This window comes from Fusarium fujikuroi, chromosome FFUJ_chr05 (assembly GCF_900079805.1).
Source record: "Fusarium fujikuroi IMI 58289 draft genome, chromosome FFUJ_chr05".
In the NCBI taxonomy this organism is placed as follows: domain Eukaryota; kingdom Fungi; phylum Ascomycota; class Sordariomycetes; order Hypocreales; family Nectriaceae; genus Fusarium; species Fusarium fujikuroi.
This window is the reverse complement of record NC_036626.1, coordinates 775,700-799,104: the sequence shown is the minus strand read 5'-3', so window position 1 is coordinate 799,104 and position 23,405 is coordinate 775,700. Positions and strand designations below refer to the sequence as shown.

General features: G+C 48.0%; 11 protein-coding genes, besides 1 other annotated feature; 5 read left to right on the top strand and 6 right to left on the bottom strand.

Annotated features, from left to right (window-relative positions):
• Window positions 1–136: 136 nt before the first annotated feature.
• On the top strand, window positions 137–1,280 carry FFUJ_06995 (uncharacterized protein; the record flags this gene model as incomplete). XM_023577198.1 has 2 exons in its annotated part: window positions 137–804; window positions 869–1,280. 2 exons carry the CDS (start codon window positions 137–139, stop codon window positions 1,278–1,280), a joined length of 1,080 nt encoding a protein of 359 aa, XP_023430304.1.
• Window positions 1,281–1,620: 340 nt separating this feature from the next.
• Window positions 1,621–2,409, bottom strand: FFUJ_06994 (related to carbonic anhydrase; the record flags this gene model as incomplete). XM_023577197.1 has 4 exons in its annotated part: window positions 1,621–1,875; window positions 2,001–2,086; window positions 2,135–2,226; window positions 2,279–2,409. The coding sequence occupies 4 exons, from the start codon at window positions 2,407–2,409 to the stop codon at window positions 1,621–1,623; spliced, it is 564 nt and encodes a 187-aa protein (XP_023430303.1).
• Window positions 2,410–4,572: 2,163 nt separating this feature from the next.
• FFUJ_06993 (uncharacterized protein) lies at window positions 4,573–5,454 on the top strand (the record flags this gene model as incomplete). XM_023577196.1 has 4 exons in its annotated part: window positions 4,573–4,738; window positions 4,809–5,069; window positions 5,122–5,176; window positions 5,394–5,454. 4 exons carry the CDS (start codon window positions 4,573–4,575, stop codon window positions 5,452–5,454), a joined length of 543 nt encoding a protein of 180 aa, XP_023430302.1.
• Window positions 5,455–5,998: 544 nt separating this feature from the next.
• Window positions 5,999–6,883, bottom strand: FFUJ_06992 (uncharacterized protein; the record flags this gene model as incomplete). Its single annotated transcript, XM_023577194.1, has 1 exon — window positions 5,999–6,883. One exon carries the CDS (start codon window positions 6,881–6,883, stop codon window positions 5,999–6,001), a length of 885 nt encoding a protein of 294 aa, XP_023430301.1.
• Window positions 6,884–7,825: 942 nt separating this feature from the next.
• Window positions 7,826–8,397, bottom strand: FFUJ_06991 (uncharacterized protein; the record flags this gene model as incomplete). XM_023577193.1 has 2 exons in its annotated part: window positions 7,826–8,115; window positions 8,163–8,397. The coding sequence occupies 2 exons, from the start codon at window positions 8,395–8,397 to the stop codon at window positions 7,826–7,828; spliced, it is 525 nt and encodes a 174-aa protein (XP_023430300.1).
• A 1,657-nt stretch (window positions 8,398–10,054) lies between these two features.
• On the top strand, window positions 10,055–11,643 carry FFUJ_06990 (probable benzoate 4-monooxygenase cytochrome P450; the record flags this gene model as incomplete). XM_023577192.1 has 2 exons in its annotated part: window positions 10,055–10,362; window positions 10,410–11,643. The coding sequence occupies 2 exons, from the start codon at window positions 10,055–10,057 to the stop codon at window positions 11,641–11,643; spliced, it is 1,542 nt and encodes a 513-aa protein (XP_023430299.1).
• A 2,390-nt stretch (window positions 11,644–14,033) lies between these two features.
• Window positions 14,034–14,189, top strand: a tRNA (tRNA-Tyr).
• A 439-nt stretch (window positions 14,190–14,628) lies between these two features.
• On the bottom strand, window positions 14,629–15,950 carry FFUJ_06989 (related to NADH oxidase; the record flags this gene model as incomplete). XM_023577191.1 has 3 exons in its annotated part: window positions 14,629–14,667; window positions 14,715–15,056; window positions 15,102–15,950. The coding sequence occupies 3 exons, from the start codon at window positions 15,948–15,950 to the stop codon at window positions 14,629–14,631; spliced, it is 1,230 nt and encodes a 409-aa protein (XP_023430298.1).
• A 943-nt stretch (window positions 15,951–16,893) lies between these two features.
• Window positions 16,894–17,937, bottom strand: FFUJ_06988 (related to aryl-alcohol dehydrogenases; the record flags this gene model as incomplete). XM_023577190.1 has 2 exons in its annotated part: window positions 16,894–17,322; window positions 17,374–17,937. The coding sequence occupies 2 exons, from the start codon at window positions 17,935–17,937 to the stop codon at window positions 16,894–16,896; spliced, it is 993 nt and encodes a 330-aa protein (XP_023430297.1).
• A 631-nt stretch (window positions 17,938–18,568) lies between these two features.
• On the top strand, window positions 18,569–19,838 carry FFUJ_06987 (related to pyridoxine 4-dehydrogenase; the record flags this gene model as incomplete). XM_023577189.1 has 6 exons in its annotated part: window positions 18,569–18,727; window positions 18,789–18,867; window positions 18,929–19,069; window positions 19,122–19,235; window positions 19,281–19,475; window positions 19,543–19,838. The coding sequence occupies 6 exons, from the start codon at window positions 18,569–18,571 to the stop codon at window positions 19,836–19,838; spliced, it is 984 nt and encodes a 327-aa protein (XP_023430296.1).
• A 288-nt stretch (window positions 19,839–20,126) lies between these two features.
• On the top strand, window positions 20,127–21,095 carry FFUJ_06986 (uncharacterized protein; the record flags this gene model as incomplete). XM_023577188.1 has 2 exons in its annotated part: window positions 20,127–20,286; window positions 20,344–21,095. 2 exons carry the CDS (start codon window positions 20,127–20,129, stop codon window positions 21,093–21,095), a joined length of 912 nt encoding a protein of 303 aa, XP_023430295.1.
• Window positions 21,096–21,180: 85 nt separating this feature from the next.
• FFUJ_06985 (related to DHA14-like major facilitator efflux transporter (MFS transporter)) lies at window positions 21,181–23,122 on the bottom strand (the record flags this gene model as incomplete). XM_023577187.1 has 4 exons in its annotated part: window positions 21,181–21,650; window positions 21,703–21,848; window positions 21,900–22,249; window positions 22,301–23,122. 4 exons carry the CDS (start codon window positions 23,120–23,122, stop codon window positions 21,181–21,183), a joined length of 1,788 nt encoding a protein of 595 aa, XP_023430294.1.
• Window positions 23,123–23,405: the final 283 nt, after the last annotated feature.

Sequence of the window (23,405 nt, the reverse complement as noted above, 5' to 3'; positions counted from 1 at the left end):
ACTGGGCGAACCTTGGAGTGGTGGGATCAAGTGCAGGTAGCAATTCCGTTGAATATTGGCCTGGTAAACGAATATTTAATGCCCTGATCCTCGGGAACGTGAGATGCGGCTCATACCATTTTCCTTCTCGCAAAAAATGAGACTAACAACGCCCGAGGAGCAAGATGAGATTTCTCTCAAACTTCTCGGAAGGAAGGGCAAGTTTGAAGCTTACTTCACGCTCTTCGACGAACTATCTCTCAAGGAAAGCACATTTAGTTGCAATTATATTTCCTCCTCACCTACCCATCAGCATGTGCTATCAACCGCCATACTGCTCAGAAATAACATAGAAAAGACAAGACAAGAGACCATGACCCAAATATCTCATGAGAATCGGGCGATTGGACAGAATGTCGGCAACATCATAAACAGGGCAGTACAAGCAATGGTGATGATTGACTCGGCGGCTCAAGAATGGCACCCTGCAAACTTCGTGCTTAGAGGATACCGTCCCACTTCATGGCTACCACAAGAGTCATTTGTTTCGTTCATCGAAAGATCAATTCCCTGTGCCCCCGATCAATCATACAAAAGGTTTGAGGACATCATTGGCCACAAGTCAAAGCTCAAAGCTTGGAAGCTGAAAAAAAGGCTGGGGATCTGCTTTCTGCCAACAAATGACCTTTCATGCCACCTTCTTCTCAATGAGAAAGATAACACGCTCTATCTCTTCCATCAGGTGGCCTACTTGAAAGCACATTTAGAGCAGTTTCAAAGTCATGCGAGTCCTCTAGATATAACTGCGCTAGAAAGTCTAGGCCGGTATGCTCATTCAAGTTACCTATTACAAACGGGAGAATCATTCCGTAGCTAATATTGATGGCAGTGGAACTCTGCCGCCCCAGCTCCTGTTTGAGACTTTACATTCGTTGCAAGACATCCTCTTCCCTCTCACAGATCATCGGTCTGAGAAGATCCTCCGAAATCTGATTAGTAGGAACGGCTTTGACCCTGAATGTTGCGAGTACGACGGCTACAATGTCTTCCACAAGGGAGTGAGATACATGTACTGGGGAGAGCGGATTGCCAGGTTGTATGAGCTTGCGAAGAGACGGCCACCAAAAAACAAACTGGAACGTTGGTTTGACCGTAGAAGTACCGATGGTAATGCTTTCTCTATTGCTCTGCTGGCTGTTGGTATCTCAATATTGGTCGGGATTGTGACGATTTTGATGAGTGGATTCCAGTCATGGATTGCATGGATGGCTTGGAAGTACCCCGCAGTAGTACAGGCGTAGGGTTGTACAGACTGTACGGAGTATCCTTCATTTAAACGTTGTTGCTATGACAATTTAAGTTTTCTTCTCAATCAAAAGCGACTGGAAAGGCCATTTCAAGAAATCAAAGGCTGTATATTGTACTGCCGGCTCTGTTAACCTATAGACTATCCATGCAGTAACCCTTTTCATTCCTGTGTTGGTCTCCTTTGCGTCTGACTGAGACTTATCCCTGCAGTTACTTGCAGCCATATACTCGCTTCATCGGCTAGGCCTGGCAATACCTTTAAACTAAATGACTTCAAACGCTCGCTCGCTTTCCCGAATAGATATCCTACATATTTGCATGCTAGAAAAAGCCCTAAGGGCTAGAGCATTCAGAATCAGCCCTCTCATCAACCTGCTCAATCCGACCCGTCTTGACATCATAAACATATCCAGTAATCGGAACATCCAAAATCAATGGGCTCTTGCGCAAGAAGGCAACGTCATCAATAACACTCTGCCACAAATCAGAGAACGGAAGAAACGCCATGTGGTCCACGTCTTCCTTTAGTTCTCGTCTGATCTTGGACCGGAAATCTGTGTCGGAGAAGCTCTGCATGCCGCAGCCGGTCTAGAAGCGTGGGGTGTCAGCCGGGCCGGTCACTATCTTCCATGGGGGGGCAGCTGAAAATATGGCCTTATGATATTGCCGTGGGAATGGAAAATATCGAACAAAATGGAATGAGGCGGTCTTACATGGTGCATGACAATAATCTCACGCGTGCCCAGCATCTGCTGAGAAATCAAGATTGATCGAAGCGCTTCGACAGCACGACCGCCAGCTGTAACTGTCAGCTTTGCAGGGGAGACAAGAGAATTGGGGTACGTACCATTTCGGATGACATGGGCATCGCCAAGGTCTAGACCCAGTACTTTTTCAACGTCCAATCTGCTGTCCATGCACGCTACCACTGCTACCTTTCTGGGTAAATGTTAGGCCCTCGATCCTAGGGTACGGGTGTTAGATCACTTACCGACGGGGCGGAGATGGTAAGTGGGACTGGGTAAACTTTGCTGCATATTTGCGATTCGCAGCTTCAAAGTCGGACGTGACTGATGGATAGAGAACGGGTGAGGACACGGGTGAAGTGTCAAGTGCAGGCATCTTGGTCTTGAAGAAGGTCATTGAAAGAAGCTGTGCAGATGGAGATACAAAAGCTTGTTTATCAAAGAGGGTCTTGTCTGTTAAGTAAAGAATAAAGCCAAGAGCCAAGAGAATGCCAGTTCTTGCGTTCCATGCACGACTTCTTATCCTCGAGTCCGCACCAATATATAAAACCCTCCGTTTCACAAGACCAATCCAGCTGGCCCGTCCGGACCGTCATCCCCAAACAGCGGCGTCCTCCGACCCCGAGATAAATCCCCGCACACACACTTTTTCTGCAGTAATATTGTCTGAGATTCTGCACATGGTGTTGACAGATCATGCCATAAAAAGAAATGTTACCTGGCTGTCAGGTACACCCACCAGGGGGAAAGGAGACCGGATGTAAAAGGTGGCAGCCATTAAGAGGCAGGCTATTGCATGCCATGGCACCATGATGTCTCGGCGATAGCTCACTTGACCTCGATCTACGACTGAAAAAAGAAAGTCTTTCGGAGTTCCAAGGAATAACCACGACTAGTGAATTAGCCAAGGGTGTGTGTTTGCTGGCTATGGTGCTTGGCTTTACTAGGCAGATTGTGAGTGGTTGGGAAAATCCGGGGTAAAATGACTATGTCACCGCGTAGATCCCGGCATAACACCGTATCACTATATCTGTGATAGCCAAGACGCTTTTTCTTCGTAGTGGTGTATAAATGATACTCTGTTTCCTCTAGTTGTGTATATCCCCTCTTTCACCTTTCCTAAAAAGCCGAAGATGATGTTCTTTTCAAAAGTGACGAGCCTACTTGAGGTTCGCTTTCAATCAGCAGAGTATCACCGCGGGACGGGAAGGCTATCGTCGGCCCGGTTCAAGTCCTGTACAGAAATCCCGGCGGTCTAGATGCACATGCTGTACTTGGCTGTTATAAAATTTCGCAGCTAGGTGTTGAAGATTCGAGAATAATTGCGGCAGGGTACATGAGCTGCACCCCGCGTATTAGCCTCACCGTTGTGAGCTGGTATGGCCAAGGAATCTTACGGGATGATTATGCAAGCCATAATCAACTGTAGCCTACTCCATCTCACCACTCTTCCTCAAGATCCATGCCGTCAATTTCATCTGGGGATTGAGAGGCTTGCAAGTGACAACGTTATTGGTTTCGTTGCTAGCACGACGAGTATTTCACCCCGAAAAGGCATGTCGATAGCAAGCACCGCTGTTAGATAACAGCTCACTTGCGGAGAGTATGACTTGTACCACCAAAAAGGCGTAGCAAGCTGAATCCGACAGGTTCCGAGCCCTGCAGTGGTCAGATATTAAATCTAAGCCGCTCGGACCAAGATACTCGACGTGTCGGACTGTCGATTAAGCATCCGGCTTTTACCAGGGTCGTCTCAGATCACCCGATCGACCATCTTATTCCCCTCTATTTAGGCAGGTCATCAAAGATTCGAGAGTGACAGCTCTATAATGTGGGTTGTTATATACCGCTTATCGAACCACCCCTGTTTTCCACGAAACAAGCTTTCGATGTTGGGGTAGACTCGAATTATTCCATGGAGCAGTAAAGTTGATATTAAACTGAGTCAAGAAATTTCAAGGTATAGAACATGAAAATGACTGAAGCCGTTGGCCTTTAAGCTACTCGCCGTTTAGATACCATAATGAATAAACGGAACCCAGGCCGGTGAAGGCTCAATCTTGTGTCGCAGGATAGCTAAGGAAGTCTCTCTAGACCATCTAATGACCCCTGGTCTCGACCCCGGACATGAGGTTCTTGCTCACCCGTACGCTTCTGGAATATCTTCCACCTTGTCCCCAAAGATGTCGACATGCCTTTAATATTTACTCTATTCCGATCTCGTCTTCTTTCCCATCTAACTCCGTGAATCGCAGGCTCCCTGATAACCAAATTGCTGAGAGCATCATCACTTACACCTCTACTATACCCTTCTTGATCCATCTTCTCCAGCCTCTTACCCCTCAGTCGACGGCTCGCCTCATGAAGCCCCCAAGCCACAGAGTTATCTGACATCTAGCCATCCTTGATTCCTTCATACACTACCTTGGCTATATGTGATCAGTCATCAACCAGAAGTTATAAATGTATTTCCAGAACATTGATAAGATACATCAACACGTTACGTAATAAACTCATGTATCTGGAATCTTGATACAAAATGACCAATGATATCGAACTGGGATCGTCAGAGACCACAGCCAAATCGACATTTTCCAGGTCGGTTATGACATGGGCTTCCTCTTGGCGGGTTCCAGGAGCTTCCAGCCTGAAATCTCAGAACTATCAAGCTTCTGGCTTGGGGAGCCATACCGAAAGAATTACAAGTAAGTCATTATCATAGCTTGATATATATTTGCTTCATTGGGGAGTGATGTTCGACTGCCGTTACTATAGTCGAAGACCGTCGAAAAGGATACCCGCGATTCTCCGCCTTGATGGCCGGGCATAGTTCTTTTCAGATATACAGACATTTCTTGGATCTTCGAACGCGTCTCTTACTTCTCACTCAAGATGAGATAGTTGAGCTTGAAGAACAACTAGATCACATAGACAAGACGGAAAAGAGTCCTCTGTTCTTGGCATCTCGCCGTGACGACAGAAACTCAGATCGATCTGTGGTCACCACCAAATTACGTTCTGCTCTCTCAGCCTACGGTACGAGTTTCGCTTGATCGCTGCAAGAATCAACTAGCTAATTTTGCCGAAGACGAGCTTCTGGATGGAACTCAGCGGTCCTTGAAATATGAGTCACCTCATGACAAGTACGTTTCCAGTCTTCAACGGTGGCTATCCCGGACTAGTTGCATTGCCAGAAGTGAAACGATGTTCCTCAAGAACAGTGACGATTTACTATCTTTATGTCCCAGAGAAGACGGGATTGTAGCATGGTTAGAAAGGAATGTGTGTGATAAAGTTGTCCGTCGGCTTACCAAAGTAAAAAGATTACAGATCGACTGTTCCAGACTAACACGACCCCAGAATTCTGAGAATATTTCCAACGATCCACACGTTCAAATCTTCTCTCGTTCCTCGACGATGAGGATAGCTCGAGCGATCTTGAGCCCGCTTATTGTGTTTTTGCTATTGGCGCCAGTTGTGATTTGCAACATGATTGATAGTCAATCGGCTAGATTGCCCATCATGATAATATCGACTGCTACATTTATCTACTGCATGTCTCTGTTAACCAATGCCAAAACGGTTGAATTAGCAGTAGCGGGAGCAACGTGAGTTTCCTTATCTATGGTCTGAGGAAGTACTAACTTTAGAGGCAGTTACACAACTGTTATGATAGTTTTTGTTAGTAATACTGAATGAAATTGAGATATGGCTGTGGGCCTTGCTTTCAATCACCGTACACAAATTTCAATTTTCCTCAGCAAGCATATTCTCAAACTAATCCATTACATATGATGACCAAACAGCTAACTTCACAGTCCCACCTTCAGCTTAGAGTGATAATCGTAGTCTTAGTCTCAGAATGGGAAGAAAACATGCCCGAAACGTCGCGACAACTGAAAATCCATCTAACTCAGGAATAGTGCATTTCCCAAAACATGTACCTCATTTCTCGCTCTGCTTTCCTATACTTGCGCTGCATTGCCCACCAAACCCGACGCTAACCAGGTGGTCCAGCATGAGGCGAGAACGACGTCTGCAACAGGGGCGCAAGGCGGGAACGCGACTGCTGCGACCCCGGAAGCTACACAGCCAAAACAACAACCCAGAAAGGTTACAGCAGCGCCTATACCCAAATCATTCTTAACTGGGGGCAAAAAGCCGATGAATTCGAGCTGTGGACTCGGAAACCTTGAGCGCTCATCGAGGTTGAACCAAACGAGATCCGTGCCTCGATGTCGGCCTCCGGTAATGATGAGCGGAAACAGATCCTCGGCGAAGATGATAGGCGTTTCTATCACAATTGGATAATAACTCGGAATGATAAGATGGAACACCGCACTCGTTCCGTACTCAGTGGCTGCAATTAGCGCTCGTCTGTCAGCTCTCATTCTGAGACAAATCGTGGCTAGGTCGTGATGATAGCCACCAAAGTTGGGACCAAGCGGATCCTCTCTCTGTCTTCCTTCGAAATCCGGATACCAATCACTATCAGGATTCCACACATAGAAGAAATGATTAGTGCCCCTTGTATGCCCCCCCAACGGTGCCATTTGGTTTTGGACAAAGCGGTGGACGTATGTCCCGAAGCCATCGTCTGCCCAGCCTTGAACCCTAGCTATGTTTGAAATCGCAAGCTCGGATTTGATCTCATCGAGACTGGCACCGATTCTTCTGATGGACTGTGTAAGGTCCAGAAGTATCAAAGGCACAGCAGCAATGGCGGAGGCTTGGAAGCATGCAATGAATTCGGGGTGAGAGTTGAATGCGTTGGGGACTAGCCGAATCTCTTTCTGCTCGATAATTTCAAGAAGCTTTGGTATAGCCTCCTGTATCTCCTTGTATGTCATCTCCTTTTGTACCGCAGCCTTTCCTTCCCTTGTGCTGAGTAAACATTGCCTGTAGGCCCATTATAGCTTGCGGGCCCCATGATAAAACTAGTCGAATGATGGACTTTTTACTGAGTGATTTCGCGATTCGAATTGCAGCAGTACCGCTCATCTTCATTGTATGGTTGGGGAGCGGGATCGCTATTGCGTTGTATTATTGAGGTCTCCAAGTGTCGCCGGGTAACTTGCTTTATCTTTGATGAGCTGGATTCACCCTTCAGGCTCAAAGATTAAATATACGTGATTCGAAAAAATGCCTTGCCGACTGCCTCCTTTTCTGATAGCACCCAGAGAACCTTGCGAAAGGGGCTGTAAGCGCCAGCCTGGCACAAGATGTCCTCCACGCCGCAACCCTCCCAACGTCTTTTATCATTCTGAAGATTCCTAGCTGAAAGAATACTTTCTTATGCTTGTAATTTGTTGGTTTTGGGCTATACAACGGTGGCGGGCCTTTCCATGGGCCAACACTGCTCCGACGTACTGTGTCTGGCCATAACTCGGCCACAGAAACGGGCGTTGGGCTTACAAGGCAGATTCTCTCCCACAAATGAATAACACTTGAATTAGACTTTCAAGGGACAGTGACCGAACGGCCGCCTACAAGTTCACCGGCGAGGGTGAAAGCAAATGCCGGCTGACCAACATATCGCAGTAATGCATCCATGAACGAATTCTGAAATTACACTACTTGTTGGAGGCCTACAAAGGTTTAATTTGTACGGTAACTACAGTATTGTAACATAGCGACACTTAATTGCGCCTTCCAGTCGCCAGCAAGTGTTATCTACGACAACAGAGCAGAAAACAGGCAAGGCTCGTTCATCTCACCCTCACAGGTCTCGAGGGCTCCAATCACTCTTCAGGTACCATTTGCCCGTGCACATGTCGTATTGACTATTGAGGTTATCCATATCTAGGTAGACCCTGTTGCACGCCAGCTTGTTGTCCTTGATTCCAGCCTTGTTTCTGCCGTAACGTTTCACTGTGCCAGTAATCATGAACAGCTTGATTCTTATCCCCCATCCTGGGCCATATTGACTCTGGTAACACTGCTCCCGATGGTGGTTGGTGTCCTTCTAGTGGTGCACTCTTGTCTGTCATTCTGTTCTGAGATCTCTCAGCAGCTCGCTTTCGCTTGGATTTTCGTCGTCGGTCACATAGAATGATGCTCATGATGAGAAGCAATACGCCAGCTGGGACAGTTAGATGTGTACTTTTAAATGAGATCGGGGACTCATACCTAGCACGCCAAGAGCAATGATAATCTCAAGTGCTCCAAAGATCTTGGTTCCAGGCTGACCAGGCGAGCCATTATCTGAGTTGCTTTCCTGTGTAACTGTAACAACAGGTGAATCTGCAGTTGCCGTACTCTCTGATTGGGCAGTTGGCTTGGGTACAATGGTTGTGAATATCGTGGTCTGTTCGACGGCGGAAATGATTCGCGAGAGCTGTAGATCCAAGGCGGCATCTTCCATATTCATTGAAGCCATTCGATATATCGGATAAGACGGGAAACTGAGAGATTTTTTGCGAGACTTTTTTATCGAAGAGAATGCTGCCAGAGCTGAACTGTCTGAATTAAAATTAAAGAATTAATAAAAAAGACCGTAAGAATGGAATTATTCGAAATGAAAGTCGTGTCGCTTCGTGATACCAGATCAACGTGCGCGGGAAAAGAAAAGGACCAAAAAGAGCGAGGGTCTCGCAGATATGGAGTTATATTCTGCTCGTATAGTTTCTGTTAATAAACACAGCCATAATAGCAGGTTGAGGCGAAACCGGGTGGTGCCTGAGGTGGCATTGTGAGACGGGAGATCAAACACGCCCAACCCCTGGTCACAGGCGGTTTCAGTGGGATTTTGGTAGAGCACCAAGCCGGCTGTCCTCTCTTCCGGCGGCTGCCTCTGTACAGCTGACGCCCTGGTTTCAGAAATGTCAGCTTGGCTGTACTGCTTTTTACGAGCGCCAAAACATGAAAGTCCCTTATTCTTCACCGCATATGAATGTTGCTGAGATCTGAGGTGTCGATTGAAACCCCGCCCGCCATGGCTTGTGCTTGACAGCGGCTATCGGTTGTTCGGAGCGCACTGTTTCCATGGTCAATTGATGGGCGGTGCAGGTGTCAACCGCGTCAGCTGTTTCATTTCCATCTTTATTTTTTGTCGCTATTGGAAGAGATTTGGATGCTCAGATCGGGTAGAGTAGCACGCGACTTTTGTGTGAGGGACTGTAAACAGAGCCAAGACGGTCGTGTTTCTGCTTGAGGCGGGGCATCAACTTGGCAGAGATCCAGCCCTGTGAACCTCGGATGGGCTTCGGATGATGAGTCTCGGAGCCGTCGTTGTAGCATGGAGCCGAGTGGTAAGCATCCTTTGATGATTGTATATCTGGTTGAACCTTAAAAGGTTCTCAACACTGGAAGTTTTCCGGCAACTGGGATATGAAAACTGGGAGACATCGTAGAAGATTATGCCCACGAATGTGATGGGCTTCTCTGGAATTTGTTTTACTGGAATTCTGCTGACTTTAATAACAAAAACGTGATAAATGATAATAAAGTGTTATTTTTATATATAGATCCTAACAGATCTTGAGTTACGCTCTAGAACGTGTCTAATTGATAGTCTTTTATTAATCTGGTTGCCGCCATAGGGTAGATATTCATTCATGACGCACTCCACTCCACATTGACCACCAAACGCTCTTTGCACTCTAGCTCCAAAGACAGCAACAGGATATAGAAAGATATCGGCACTTCCGGAAGGCCGAGGCCGAATGTCATTATCTTGACTACTACGTCGTAAGTTCAAACTAAGGAGATGCCATTGGATCCCGGGTAAGCTCTCGAGAATATCCCCATCTTTACTCAACTACCGATCCGGGAAAGCCGCAAGAGATGCGGGGGCGAGCGGAGGTTTAGCTAGCCTAGAATGCGGAAGTTTGGAGATGGCCGACTTCATTCTTCCGTCCTCGTGGTAATTCAGTTGCTTAAATACTGCTCTGCGGCTCGAATTGACTGGATGAGTGTCGCGCTGTCTCTAAACACTTGCGCTTCTTGAGCTATCAAAGGTGAGCTTGCGCGACAGTAGAGAATGAACACGGCTAACCATCTGCAGCATCGCAATCGTCGTCATGGCTGTCGTCGATATCCTCTTCACCTGGTGGTCAATCCCCATTGCCGCAGGTGTCTTCATCGCGACGTATTTCTACTCATACTTTGTGACATACGGCCATCTGAGAGATATACCGGCGCCTTTCCCGGCGCAGTTCACGAATCTGTGGCTTCTCTACATCTGCAGGCGTGGTGAACGGTATCGCGTCGTGGATGAGATTCACAAGAGATTAGGTCCTGTCGTACGAATCCAGCCTAACCACACCTCCATCGCGGATCCCGATGCAATCGCCACCATATACGGCCACGGAAATGGCTTCTTGAAGTCGTGAGTACCCCGCGGTTTCACCTCTTCTCAGAACTGATGAGCGGTAGTGATTTCTACGATGCATTTGTCTCAATCCGACGAGGTCTCTTCAACACGCGCGATCGCGCTGAGCACACACGAAAGCGCAAGCTCATCTCTCATGTCTTCTCCGCCAAGTCAATTAGCCAATTTGAGCCGTACATCCACGCCAACCTCGAGCTCTTTGTCAAACAGCTCGACAAACTTGTCGCATCAGGCCAGACTACGGATAAGAACGGAAAGCGACAAGCGCTTATGGATTGTCTCCCGTGGTTTAATTACCTCGCATTCGATGTCATCGGCGATCTCGCGTTCGGTGTACCCTTTGGCATGCTCGCAAATGGCGCTGACGTAGCCGAAGTTCGAGCGACGCCTGATAGCCCGCCTATTTATGCCTCCGCGATTGAGATTCTGAACAGGAGAGGTGAAGTCAGCGCGACGTTGGGTTGCTGGCCGCAATTGAAGCCGTATGCGCAATGGTTGCCCGACCCGTTTTTCAGCAACGGCCTCAACGCGGTCAAGAATCTCGCCGGAATTGCGATCGCACGTGTAAAGGCAAGATTGGATAACCCGCCATCCGTTGAACGAAAGGATCTTCTCGCGCGACTCATGGAAGGCAGAGATGAGAAGGGTGAGCCGTTGGGTCGCGAGGAGTTGACGGCCGAAGCTTTGACGCAGCTCATCGCCGGCAGTGACACCACGTCCAATTCATCATGCGCTTTGCTATATCACGTCACGCGAACTCCAGGCGTACTCGAGAAACTACAGGCCGAGCTTGATAATGCGATCCCTGCTGACGTCTCGGTTCCTACGTACGACATGGTTCGCGACCTAACCTATCTCAACAACGTCATCAGTGAAACCCTCCGATACCATTCAACATCAGGCATCGGCCTCCCGCGCCAAATCCCCGACAACTCCCCCGGCGTCACGATCAAGGGCCATTATTTCCCGCCCGGCAGCGTGCTCAGCGTGCCGACGTACACGCTGCATCACTCGAAGGAGATCTGGGGCCCTGATGCGGATGACTTTAAGCCGGAGCGTTGGGATAGTCTGAATGACCTGCAAAAGACTGCGTTTAATCCGTTTAGCCATGGGCCGAGAGCGTGCGTGGGTAGGAATGTTGCGGAGATGGAGATGAAGTTGATCGCGGCGACGTGGGCGAGGAGATACACACCAGAGTTGAAGCAGGAGGTTATGGAAACACGTGAGGGGTTCCTGAGGAAGCCGTTGGGGTTGGATATTGCTTTGAAGATGAGGTAGATTGGCTGCTGCTCGCTATGGATGCTGCACACTTGTAATGACCTTGAGTCAATGCCAATCGTATTTTCGACCATTTGTGTACAACACAGACTTGATGGCCGCGGTGCCTTAGGTTCACAGTTGCACCTCCGTGAATCACTGGGCTCATTCATGAAAAGTGGGTACATCTTTAGGTTATACCATAACTCCCATTCGAATTCTGTGATGCTCAAATGTAACCATAACCAACATCATCACCTACAGCATCAACAGCATCAACAGCATCATGGATCCCAACATCCCCCCTCCTCCCAAGATCGACAGACTTCTCGCCCTCCTGGAAAGGTTCATGGCCTCTAATGATGCAGGCCTTCCGGGAGGAACAGCGACCCAAAGCGAAATAGACGCAGCGCAGAAGGACTCCCCCGACAAAGGGAAACCGGTTAAGCCTGGGCCTTGGCCGACCTCCCAGAAGACTTCCTCCTCCTCCTCAACCGGCCCCAAGGGGTAAACACTCCTGGTCTTCTTTTTGGTGCTCCGGCTGGCTTTCATTTTCTCTTTTCATTCTTTTTTTGCTCAGCGAATCGGTCCCTGGGCTTCGCGTCGCCTTTGATAGCTCTCCCGGGAGCTGCGGCCGCCTTGACCTCGCTCGAGAAACAAGGGCTATTTTGTAAAGGCCCCAGGTACGTTATTTCATTTACCTGCAAGCATTGATGACACGTAGGTTGCTAAGTATTGGCAGACCACGCGCAGTTCGTACGGTATATGCCAACCGATAATCTTAACCTCAGGCCATGACTTGCGAGCTCTCCTGCAACACTCATAATTCCGCTAGCCACTCTAAGAACCTCCCGATACTCGAGTGATCACCTTTGACATAGAAAAAGTGATAGGGGTTCTTAAAGATGGGTCAGTCATTCAAATAGTTTCCACACAGGAGTACGTGACTGATCAATCGAAGCCCCAGACCCCAAGCGTGACGGAGAATTCGCAACATCAACAGCTGCCGGCTACCAGAAACCCCAGTTTGGGCCAAGATTTTCTTTCTTCTCCTCGACTACAGTCGCGGGTTTCACCTTTCCTTTTCTGACCTTGCTTCCTCTTGAGTTCAGAGCCATCTGTACTGTGTCAGAGCTACAGAGACATGCCAGTTCCTCACTACCACACGATCGCCTGGCGAAGGCCTCGCCGTTACTTTGACGACGAGGAGTTGATGTCTTGTCCTTGCTTTCACATCAAACCTCAATCATCCATTCACACCCTACGGCCATTTGGCCATGAGAACACTAGCGATAGGCTCGAGAACCACCACCATCATGGCCACTAGACTAGAGCTGAGAAGCGGAACCGAACCACGGTGAGTGATTGCTCTCAGTGAGATTGGGGTCGCCTGTGAGTTGAGACGGATGGATATTGACGGTTCAGGGATGGGGCTGGACGAACTGGACTGAGAATATGGACAGATGTTGTTTATGCCAGTGATGATTGTATGGGAGATAACTACATCATGCATACAATAATTACCCGTCAGCGCAAGAAATATCACCATCTTGATTGCCATTTCAGTGCTAGAAATGGTACCTGTGCCAGTGTGTCCCGCCAATATCGAAGCAAGGAGCAAGCCACGTTCCCGACAATGGCCGAAGCGATTGTCAACAGTCCCCATGGCGACATTCTTGGCGGCTGAACTGTTTTAATTCGATTTTGGTCGATCCACTTTGGTTGGTGGCAGTACAATGTACTGAAGCCCAGAGGTTGGACTGTGATGTTGCTCCGTGGATTGCTTTCTTGCAGTTCATGTTGTGCTCGTTGCCCTTGACCCTTCTTTGGTCACACTTTTGGAAGAGGATAACCCCCAATTTTTTCCTCAACCTTTAATATAAATTTTACTTATAGTAATCCCGATAAATCGTCGACTTGATTCAAAAAATTCCAAGCTTGGAAGTTGATGAACATGAGTTGTATGGAAGTTCTACAGTGGCGTTGTCTGGACCACCGACGAGATCACAGATGCGCAGTTGATGCAGTCATTTGCTAAATTGAGCTGTATTTACATGTTAATATCTCAATTTATGATTCAAGATTAAGAAAACTTTCTTGGTAATGACATAATCGAATAAAAAAGCCAGCGTTGACCGATGACCGATGACCGCTGACTAGAGCGAAGCAGCAGTGAAGGTAGTCGCGTGAGTGGTTATTGAGAAAGCCACAGAGGTTGGATATTGCTTTGGAGATAAACAGATGTGAATTGAGCTATGTTCTGCCTTGAATTTCTGCTACTGTATCATAAAGTAATATGTGAGATGGCAAATAGACGTAGAGCGGCGGAAAAAGCTTGCTGAGAATCAGTGAGAAACGAAAAAGGCTGTATACCTAAAACAAAGCCCATGGTTCCAACCATACAGGCTAAGGCCCGCGTGGCCTAATGGCTAAGGCGTCTGACTGTAAGATTTCTCCACCCTCAAAGTCACCTTTCCGAAAACTAATATCCCCTCCGTCTACCTAAAATTTCACAAGAAATTCAGAAGTGAATCAGAAGATCGGGAGTTCGAACCTCCCCGTGGGCTATCTTTGAAATTTTTGAATTGTTTTCTTATTTGGATATCGAATAATCGTTGTTTTGCTGTTCTGGTGATGTTTTCATGTTGTTCTGAATTTTGGCTACGGGCGCATGCGGCACAGATCGTCGGGAGGGCGGGAGACCCATATCTCTAATTCTCAGCCTTGCGATTTCATTGGGCGCAGAAAAGCTTGACCGCGATCCCCACGTGACGCATCGGCCCAATCGTAGCCTTGTCTGTGTCTTTCCGTTTCTTTATGAACCGCCTTTGCATGAACCGCCGATTAACGAGATTATGGGGGATACAAGTATATTGTTCTAATTGAGCTTAAGCTCCGGGAATGATTTTTAAATGTGAGTCTCCACCCAAAAAGTCTACCACGGCATGGGGATATCCTATAGAAAAAGCGACAGAAGATAAGAACAGAGAAGCGCCATTGTTGGCCTCACTTTCCGATGGCCTGCAGTTGGTTTCTGTACCAGGTCTGGGAGGGATTAGCTTTGCTATCAGTTTATGCCGAGAATGACTCACAATTTCAACACCGGATCCAACACTCTTGGGTCCAATCTGCTTCAGAATCCAAGGCGTATGGATCCTCTTCGCATAGAGCTTGGCATCCTCAGTCTTGACCTCCTTGTTCAAAATGATACTCGCAGGCAAAGAGGGGTTGATAATAGATGGCCTGCCAATTCCAATCAGATCGCAAGCGCCTTGACTCAAAGCGTCTTCTATACCCGCCCGCGTGCGGAATCCGCCAGTGACCATCAAAAGCACCTTCGGAAACTTGGCGCGCACCTCGTGAGCGAATTCGAGGAAGAACGACTCTCGCGCAGCTGTACTGGCGGCCTTCTTCTCACCAGTTCCAGTAAACATCTGCACATGTTAGAAAGGTTCTAGAGGATCTGTCTTCTGACTTACAGTTGGGTTCTCATAGCTTCCGCCGCTGACTTCCAAAAAGTCCAAGCCGACCTCTGTAATCAGAGAAATCTGCTCTAGACACTCCTGGAGCTCAGTGGGAGACTGGTGGTCTGCAGAGTTCATCTTCAGGCCGACGCAAAAGTTCGCGGGTGTTGCTGCTCGGATTGCCTTGACGACGTCGACGATGATCTTTGCCCTTGCTGCTGCTGATCCTCCATACTCATCGGTTCGCTTATTGGACTTGGCAGACAGGAATTGAGACAAGAGATATCCGTGTGCGGCATGAATCTCAACTCCGTCGAAGCCGGCGGCCGCTGCGATTCGGGCTGTATTAGCGAATCGCTTCACGACATCATCAATGTCTTCGAGAGTCATCTCCTTTGGACATCCGAAGACAAAGGTCGTCACAATCTTTGAAATAATGTCGTTCCCCATATCTAGTGGAACAGCACTCGGGGCGATATTCTTAGCCAAGAATGACTTGCTGCCAGCTCCAATTGGTGATTGTCGACCTGGATGGTTGATTTGCATGATTGTCGGCGTTCCCTTTCTTCGGCAGATACCGACGAATCTCTTATATGCCTCGAGAACTTTTTCGTCTGGCAAACTCCCATTGATAGAGCAATCAGCGAATCCACCGAGGTAGCGTTCGTCAATCTGAACATTTCCAGTCAAGATCATGCCCCAGCCTCCATCAGCCCATGCACCGTATGTACGTTCCATCTGCTTTGTTGTAGGGAGATTTTGGCGATCAGCCATTTCCTCCGCGAGGGCGGCCTTGACGAGGCGGTTAGGCAGCGTGAGGCCGCATGGTAGCTCGAGAGGTTTTGAAACGAGTAGGTCTGTCATGATTTCAATTTGTGTCTATGGTTTGCAAGGTGACAATGGCTGATCTCAGGTTGTTAAATATGAAAATCTCGCCATGTTGTATTAGTCGTCGAGCCGAGGCCCGTGTCCGCGGACAGAGTGGACTATTGCCCAATGGAGGAATACCTCCAGTAGACTCGGCGAGTCTTTGCCCCGATTCCATTTCCTTTGGCGAGTTAATTGATCCGCTCATTGTTTGAATCGGGATTATTTTAAACTATTTAGCTGTTGATATGTGAACATCGAGAAGTTTTTTTGATATGGTTATGGTTGAGATAATTAGGTGCTTACGCTTACATGGCAGCCTGCGCAGAACCGTTTCGAGACCCTCAGCTGTCAGCTGTACATGACGTATCAGCGCGTCTAGAACTTGACTATCTGCGACTATGAACCTACGATAATTAATTTTAGGATACCCCGAATCTGTGCAAAGACTTTTGTTAATTTTTTTTTTTTTTTTTTTTTTGTACGAAGCAGTTGAAGGTCGCGATTCCATTTTGCTGCTTTTTGCTGGATTATGAAAGAAGATGAGGCGCAAAGTCTTGATTGGCAGCTCGGAAGCTAAACTTGATCTGATCGATTTGCAGCGTTAATCATTCGATTAAATTGTTCAATATTCTCATCATTTATACAATTGGCTAGAAAATGCTTAAAATTGGTTTAATTCGGCAGGTCTTTGCCCCGAGTCCTTTTCCTCTTGAGAACTAGAACCAGGCACCCTTTAGGCATGCTATAGTACACGAATAATGAGCGTCATAGAATTCATGGGAACCGGGATGGAATTTTCACATGCTGTTTAATAGATGAATTGAGATTGCTTGACTTCCATATCCCTTCGAAAGCCTTGATATGTCTACTCAGAAAGGGAATGGCATCTTGGGAACATAGAGCTCTTCGAGATACTTGATCTCCTCGTCGCTCAGTGTCACCTGAAGTGCTCCCACTGCCTGATTAATTCTTTCTTCGCTCTCCAAGCCGCAGATAGGCATATATCCTTTGCAATCAGCCAAGACTGCGCGATCTGGGCCATAGCGACACCCTTCTTCTGAGCCAACTCCTCTACACGGTCAACGACGGCTCGATTGGTATTTTGGTCTTCACCGCGGAATAGAAGCTTGAGGAAGGGGTCCTTCTGCTCTCGAGCATCTGTTCTGTCTGTCCAAGAATGCGCAAGAACTCCTTCGGCAAGGGGAGACCAGGGGAACAGACCGACGCCAGTGTAGTTGCAGTAAGGATTCATTTCTCTTTCTTCCTCGCGGTAGACAATGTTATATAGACCTTGAATGGAGATGAGTTTATGCCATCCGTTCTGCTCGGCAACATTCTGGAGCATTCGAAACTCCCAAGCTGTCATCTTCTCGGCCGTTAGCTTTTCCAAATGATAACATGGTCGAGGTCAACATACCGAGCTGGCACCAGTATAGCGAACCTTTCCGCTTTCGATCACATCATTGAGCGCTTTCATAATCTCCTTCAGAGGAGCATCACGATCCATCCTATAGATCTGCAAAACGTCGATATAGGTTCCCAGTCGTTCGACGCTCTGGTCCACTGCGTCAAGAATATGCTTCCGAGAGAGGCCAACTCTGTTGACACGAGGACCATTGTTACTGGTGAGAGTTGCTGGATCTATAGGGCCCTTCTCCTCGTCGACAAACTGGAAGCACTTGGACATAATGACCAACTTGGAGCGGGGAATGTTATAGTGCTTGATAGCCGTGCCGAGGATCCTCTCCGACTCTCCATTTGAGTATGTATCGGCGACATCCCACGTGTTGATGCCTTTGTCGACGGCATACTTGAGGACCGGGAGAGCCTCGTCCCTATCGAGGAGCCAGGGCTGCCAGTTCTTGTCGCCGAAACTCATGCATCCTAGGATGATTTGGGAGACTTTGAGACCGGAGCCGCCAACTCTGAAAGCTGGGTCAGTCGGCGTATCCAAGAGGAGAAGGGTTCTTGAGATGCTCATCGGACATGTTTCATTTCGGACGTCATGGGGATAGAAATGAATTTAATGAACTACTCCTGAATGACTACCATGTGTGTCAAATTCAAGATGGCAGTAAATGCCACCGACTTATGTGCTTATTCATTTTACCATCTCACCATACAAGTCTTTCAAAGAATGATTTTAGCTACAAGTCGTGGATTAGCACAATAAGCCAAGTGCATATATTGCCACTGTTTCAACACTCATATCTCATCAATCCGCGTATAGACGCAGAAAGACTAGGCTAGTGAGAGCTGATCCGATCTGTGTGGTGCTAATGCAACTGGCTTATCCCCCACTCATATGCAGAATCAAATCTTGGAACCTTATGCCACTGGCTTACTCCGAGGACCGATGGCCCCACCATGGATTCTCGATGGTTGTACGGCGTCATTGTGGATTGCTTCGTTTATCTCCTGATGGAGTTTACTGTTAAGTCCGCAGCCTCATTGAAGATGGGATATTTCACCATTATCCGATGAGTATTAATAGAGAGAAAACGCTCTCGAAGAATTTTGCATTGAACCAACACTCCAAGAAGCACTCAACAGTATCCTGCCAACAAAATATCCATCTTTCAACTTTTCAAACTACAACTATTTCATTCACAATGGTCAAAGAGATTCAGTTTGGCGACATCACCGTCCCATCACCTGGCTTCGGCGCCATGGGAATAAGCTTTGGTCTGGGATCCAATCTGTCTCTAGAAGAAGCTGAACCTGTCCTGCTCAAAGCCATCGAGTTAGGCTGCACCTTTTGGGATACAGCTGTACGTCTAATGAAATGAAGAACCCACGACATGTCATGGGCATACTAACTTCTCATGACAGGTAGTGTATCAAGCTGGCGTCAACGAAAAGCTTCTTGGGGACTTCATCAGGAAACACAACGTCCGAGACAAGGTTTTTAGTAAGTCGATAAGACGTTCTCAAAGGCATGAATTTTGGCTGACTTGGTTTTCAAACTATAGTCGCTTCAAAGTGTGGTTTTGATGTCTTTGGCAAGGGAGGAGTGACCAATTCTGCCTCCCATATCAAGGAGTATATCGAAGGGACCATTGAAAGACTTGGCTTTGCCCCTGATCTGTATTATCTGCATCGAATTGACCCCAGTAAGCTTGTCTCTGCTCATGTTTATGAAAGATATCGACTCACCTATTTTAGACACTCCCCTCGAAGAGTCCATTCCTGCTCTTGATGAAATCCGAAAGCAGGGAAAGACAAAGTACATTGGTCTGTCTGAATGTTCTGCAAAGACCTTGCGCAAGGCGAATTCCAGTAAGTATATCGCTGCAACCAGTTGACTTGGCTTACGAGTAATAGTTGCAAAGATCGATGCTGTCCAAGCTGAATACTCAGCCTTTGAGACACTGCACGAGACCGATGGTCTAATTGATACAGCGAAAGAGCTCGGCATCGCCTATGTCGCCTACAGCCCACTCGGACACGGCTGGCTTGTCGATGACTTTCCTTACAAGAGCCCAGATGATTTCGCACCCGACGACTTTCGGCGAACAGGTACGTTTTCCTCACCGCTGCATCCTATTGCAGTTGCTTGAAAATCCCGTTTACTAATGCCATGCAGTCCCCAAGTTTCAAGGCGAAAACTTCTACAAGAACAAGGCTATAGTAGAAGAAATAAAGAAACTCGCTGTTCGCAAGGGATGCACTTTGACGCAAATCGCGCTTGCTTGGGTTGCGTCCCAGGGAATGATTGCTATTCCTGGTACGACCAAGGCGCACCGTTTGGAGGAGAACTGGGCATCGAGGAATGTTGACTTGACTGAGGAAGAAAAAGCTGAGATGAGGAGGATTATTGATTCGGCTAAGCCCCAGGGAAATAGGTATAGTGCTACTCATCAGGCTATGGTTGGTCACTAGATTGGTTCATCAGTAGAGGCAAAATGGCAATCGTAACTTATCACTGGGAGGTTTCTCAAATGATGACCTAGACGCACGGTTCTCATTGGACAGCGACGTCATCACCACTAACTCAACTATAACGCACGCTAAAATTTGCTTTTCTCCCACTGAAAGTTATCCCAGTGCCTTTCCCTGATCAACCCCACCCTTTCAGCATTCGGCCGAGACAGTAAATATTACTGCTGCCTGTGCTCAGTTATAATTCGTCACTACGGGGATTATATTAGACTTCTGCCCTCGATCAAAATGGACTCGAGTTCAGCGGTCAAGCGCCAAGATATGTTTGCAGGGCTTGATCGTTTCAAGCCTCTTCCCGACCTCCGCACCCACGCAGACGACTGGACTGGTGTGACTTCGAGGCACGAGAGAAAGCGGAGACAGAATAGGCTCAATCAAAGAGCATGGCGTGAGTAGAATCCATGACATGGCGGTATGGCTTTACTGATAACAAGACTAACGGTAGGTCGGAGAAAGGCTACTCAGGATATATCGGATGGACAGACTGCTACAGCAGCATCTACTCGCACTTCTCATGATGATTCGGTGGTGTTGAGAGACACTTGCTCTTCAATGCTTTCTGGAGCACTGGCAATTGGCGACGGTATCTTACTCATACCCGATACATGTGAGGCGGAGAGACTTCGAAACTTGATACAGCAGTCTCTCGAGGACTATTCACTACAAACCCTGCGCCCATCCAACTTACACATAATCATCCGCCTAAATGTTCTGAACGCCATAGCCGATAACGCCACTGCAATCGGGTTTCCGAAAGAAAGTCTATGCCGCGACGAGTTCATATCACCCTTCTGCCAGATCGGCCCAATCCAAATACCCTCCCTTAGCTGTCCCACGAGCCTTCAACCCACGTCGCTGCAGCGGTCGACGGCGCATCATCCCTGGATAGACCTGTTCCCTTTCCCAAAGTTCCGCGACAATGTTCTTTGTGGTATGCAAAAAGGACTGTTTGATGATGATGAGCTGTGCGGTGATCTGTTGGGCGTTGAAGGCGCGGGAGTGGGAGAGCAGCCGTCGCTTTTGGTATGGACTGTCGCCTGGGACGCAAAAGGCTGGGAAGTCAATGCGGCGTTTGTGAGGAAATGGGGGAGCTTGATTGAAGATTGTCCTGAGATCATGGAATCGACGAATTATTGGCGGAGAAAGAGGGGACAACCTGCGCTGACATTTGATGTTGATCCTGGGACGGGTCCGTGAAATAAGAAAGGCTCTGCACAAAATCGATCACGGCGCGTTCTGATAGTATCGGGTAATATGAACTGTGACGGGTTTGGAAACTACCTTACCCATTAGAAGCCTCTAGCTGTTGCGAGCTATCCCTCTTGGTATCTGACGGCGCTGTGGGAGAAGATGCTGGCTTGGTCGCCTGACCTCTTTTTCTCATCCCTTCCTGACCAGTGTCCCCCTTTAGAACAATATCATCTACCAAGAAACTGGCCAGCAGACATAAAGCCATGAGAGGTATCGTGGTGATGAAGATCACTCGGAAGCCTTGCATTCGCGCATTGATGATAGCGCTTTCGAACTCTGCAGTGTGGGAGTCCCCAACAGCCCATGAGCCATCCAAGACACGGTCGCGAAGCCAATTAGGAACCGCGTTGGATTGTGAAAGATCTTTGCTTAGAGTAGCATAGTATGCAGCTGTGGACACAGCAATACCAACAACGCCACCGAGGGAGCGAAAGACGTTGCGGGTTCCGGTAGCTACAGCACGATCTTGGTCTGCAGAGTTGGCTTGTAAAGCAACAAGGCCTCAATGACAGTCAGTTTGCTTGTTCAACGCCAGAGAGATCGGTCAACATACCTGGCTGATGGACCCATCCTATCCCTGCTCCTTCAATAGCTAGGACTATTACGTAGACGGTGACATGAGTGTGCTCATTGAATAGAAGCTTGAGACCGGCACCTATGGACCAAATAGTGAAGCCTGTCCGTAGGATGGGCATGTATCTGTAGACAAGTGAGATATGCCACCGGGGGTTCAATCACGGGCTTGCTCACCTTGCATACCGGGCCATGATGGGTCCTGAAGCAGCGCCAGCAAGTCCTTGCGCGAGCAGAAACGGTACAATGAGCGTCGCGCTCTTCAGAGGCGTGAAACCACGAACAGTTTGGTAGTAGAGAGGTACAAAGTACTGCGTAGACTGCCACGCGAAGTCGTGTAGGAATCCGGTAAGGATGAGCACAGCTGGTGATCTTTGCTTGAACAGCCTCAAGGGAATGATGGGGATTCGGGCAAAGAAAGCTTCAATGATTATGAAGGCAAGCAGCGTGATGAGGCCGATAGTGAGGATGGAGATGGTCTTGACATTTTCCCAGGCCCACATGCTTCCACCAGAGTTGATGGCCATCTGTGTCAATTGTCAATAGAGCGTGACTCTTGGGATGCTCGGGATACTCACAACCGTTAGCACGATACCAGCAATCGAAGCCATTACTCCCATCCAATCAATCTTGCGAGCTTTCTCCCTGAAGCTCCCGGAAACGGGCTTCAGAGGCAAAAGTAGAAGAAGAAGCACAAAACATACGGCTCCCATTATCGACGGGACCCAGAAGGCCCATCGCCACCCGTCAGTGGTCAATTGTATCAACCCAGCAGCGACAAATGGACCACAAGCAGCTCCGATCCCAATGGCGAGGCTGATGAATCCTTGATACTTCCCTCGTGATCTTAGACTAACGAGATCGCTGACGATGATAGCCACTGAAGAGCTTATGCCGCCTCCGCCAATGCCGCTGATTGTGCGACAGACGTACAACCAGACGGGTGTGCGAGCGAAACCACAGAGGAGACCGCCAATTACGATACAACCCATTGAGAATAATAAGACAGGTTTCCGCCCGGTGATATCGGATATCCTGCCATAAAGTGGCTGGAATGAGAGTTGGCCGAGAAGGTATGACGTTCCGACCCAAGTAACAGTTGGACCAGCATCGAGAGCCTCAGATATGGTGGGCAAAGATGTCGCGACAGAATTCATGTCGAGATATGAGATGAAGTAACAGAAACACAGACAGATGTAGGCAAGAATGAGTCGCAAGAATGGTAGGCGCTGTGACTGATCTTGGAGCTCTACATTTCCGCTGTTGCTTTCGGTGTCAGGGTCGTTTGATGAGCCAGGAATAGGTCCAGCGGTCGCGGTTTTCTCAGTATGGTCGGGGGTTTGCTGGTGACTCTGAGCTGGTGCAGGCTCAATTGCGTCTCTTTGAGGCAGTGAGGTCATGGTGAAAATGGTCTCGAGATTAAAGACGAAGGTCGGAAGAGAAGCTGATTTGAGATGGAGAGCGGCTGCTCTCTGCTATAAGACGGGTTGCAGTCGGAGAACTAGGAAATGTCACATTGGTTGTAGGAGACAAAAAGTGGATTTGTCTTTGTTGTAAATGAAGATTTGACCGGTCGCTCATCGAATCATTTGGCTTGGAGTTGTGTTCCCGTGTTGCCAAGATGATCCTTTAGAAACCCCTCACGACAGATCATATCAGGGCAATGCGATGTCGGCAATGAAT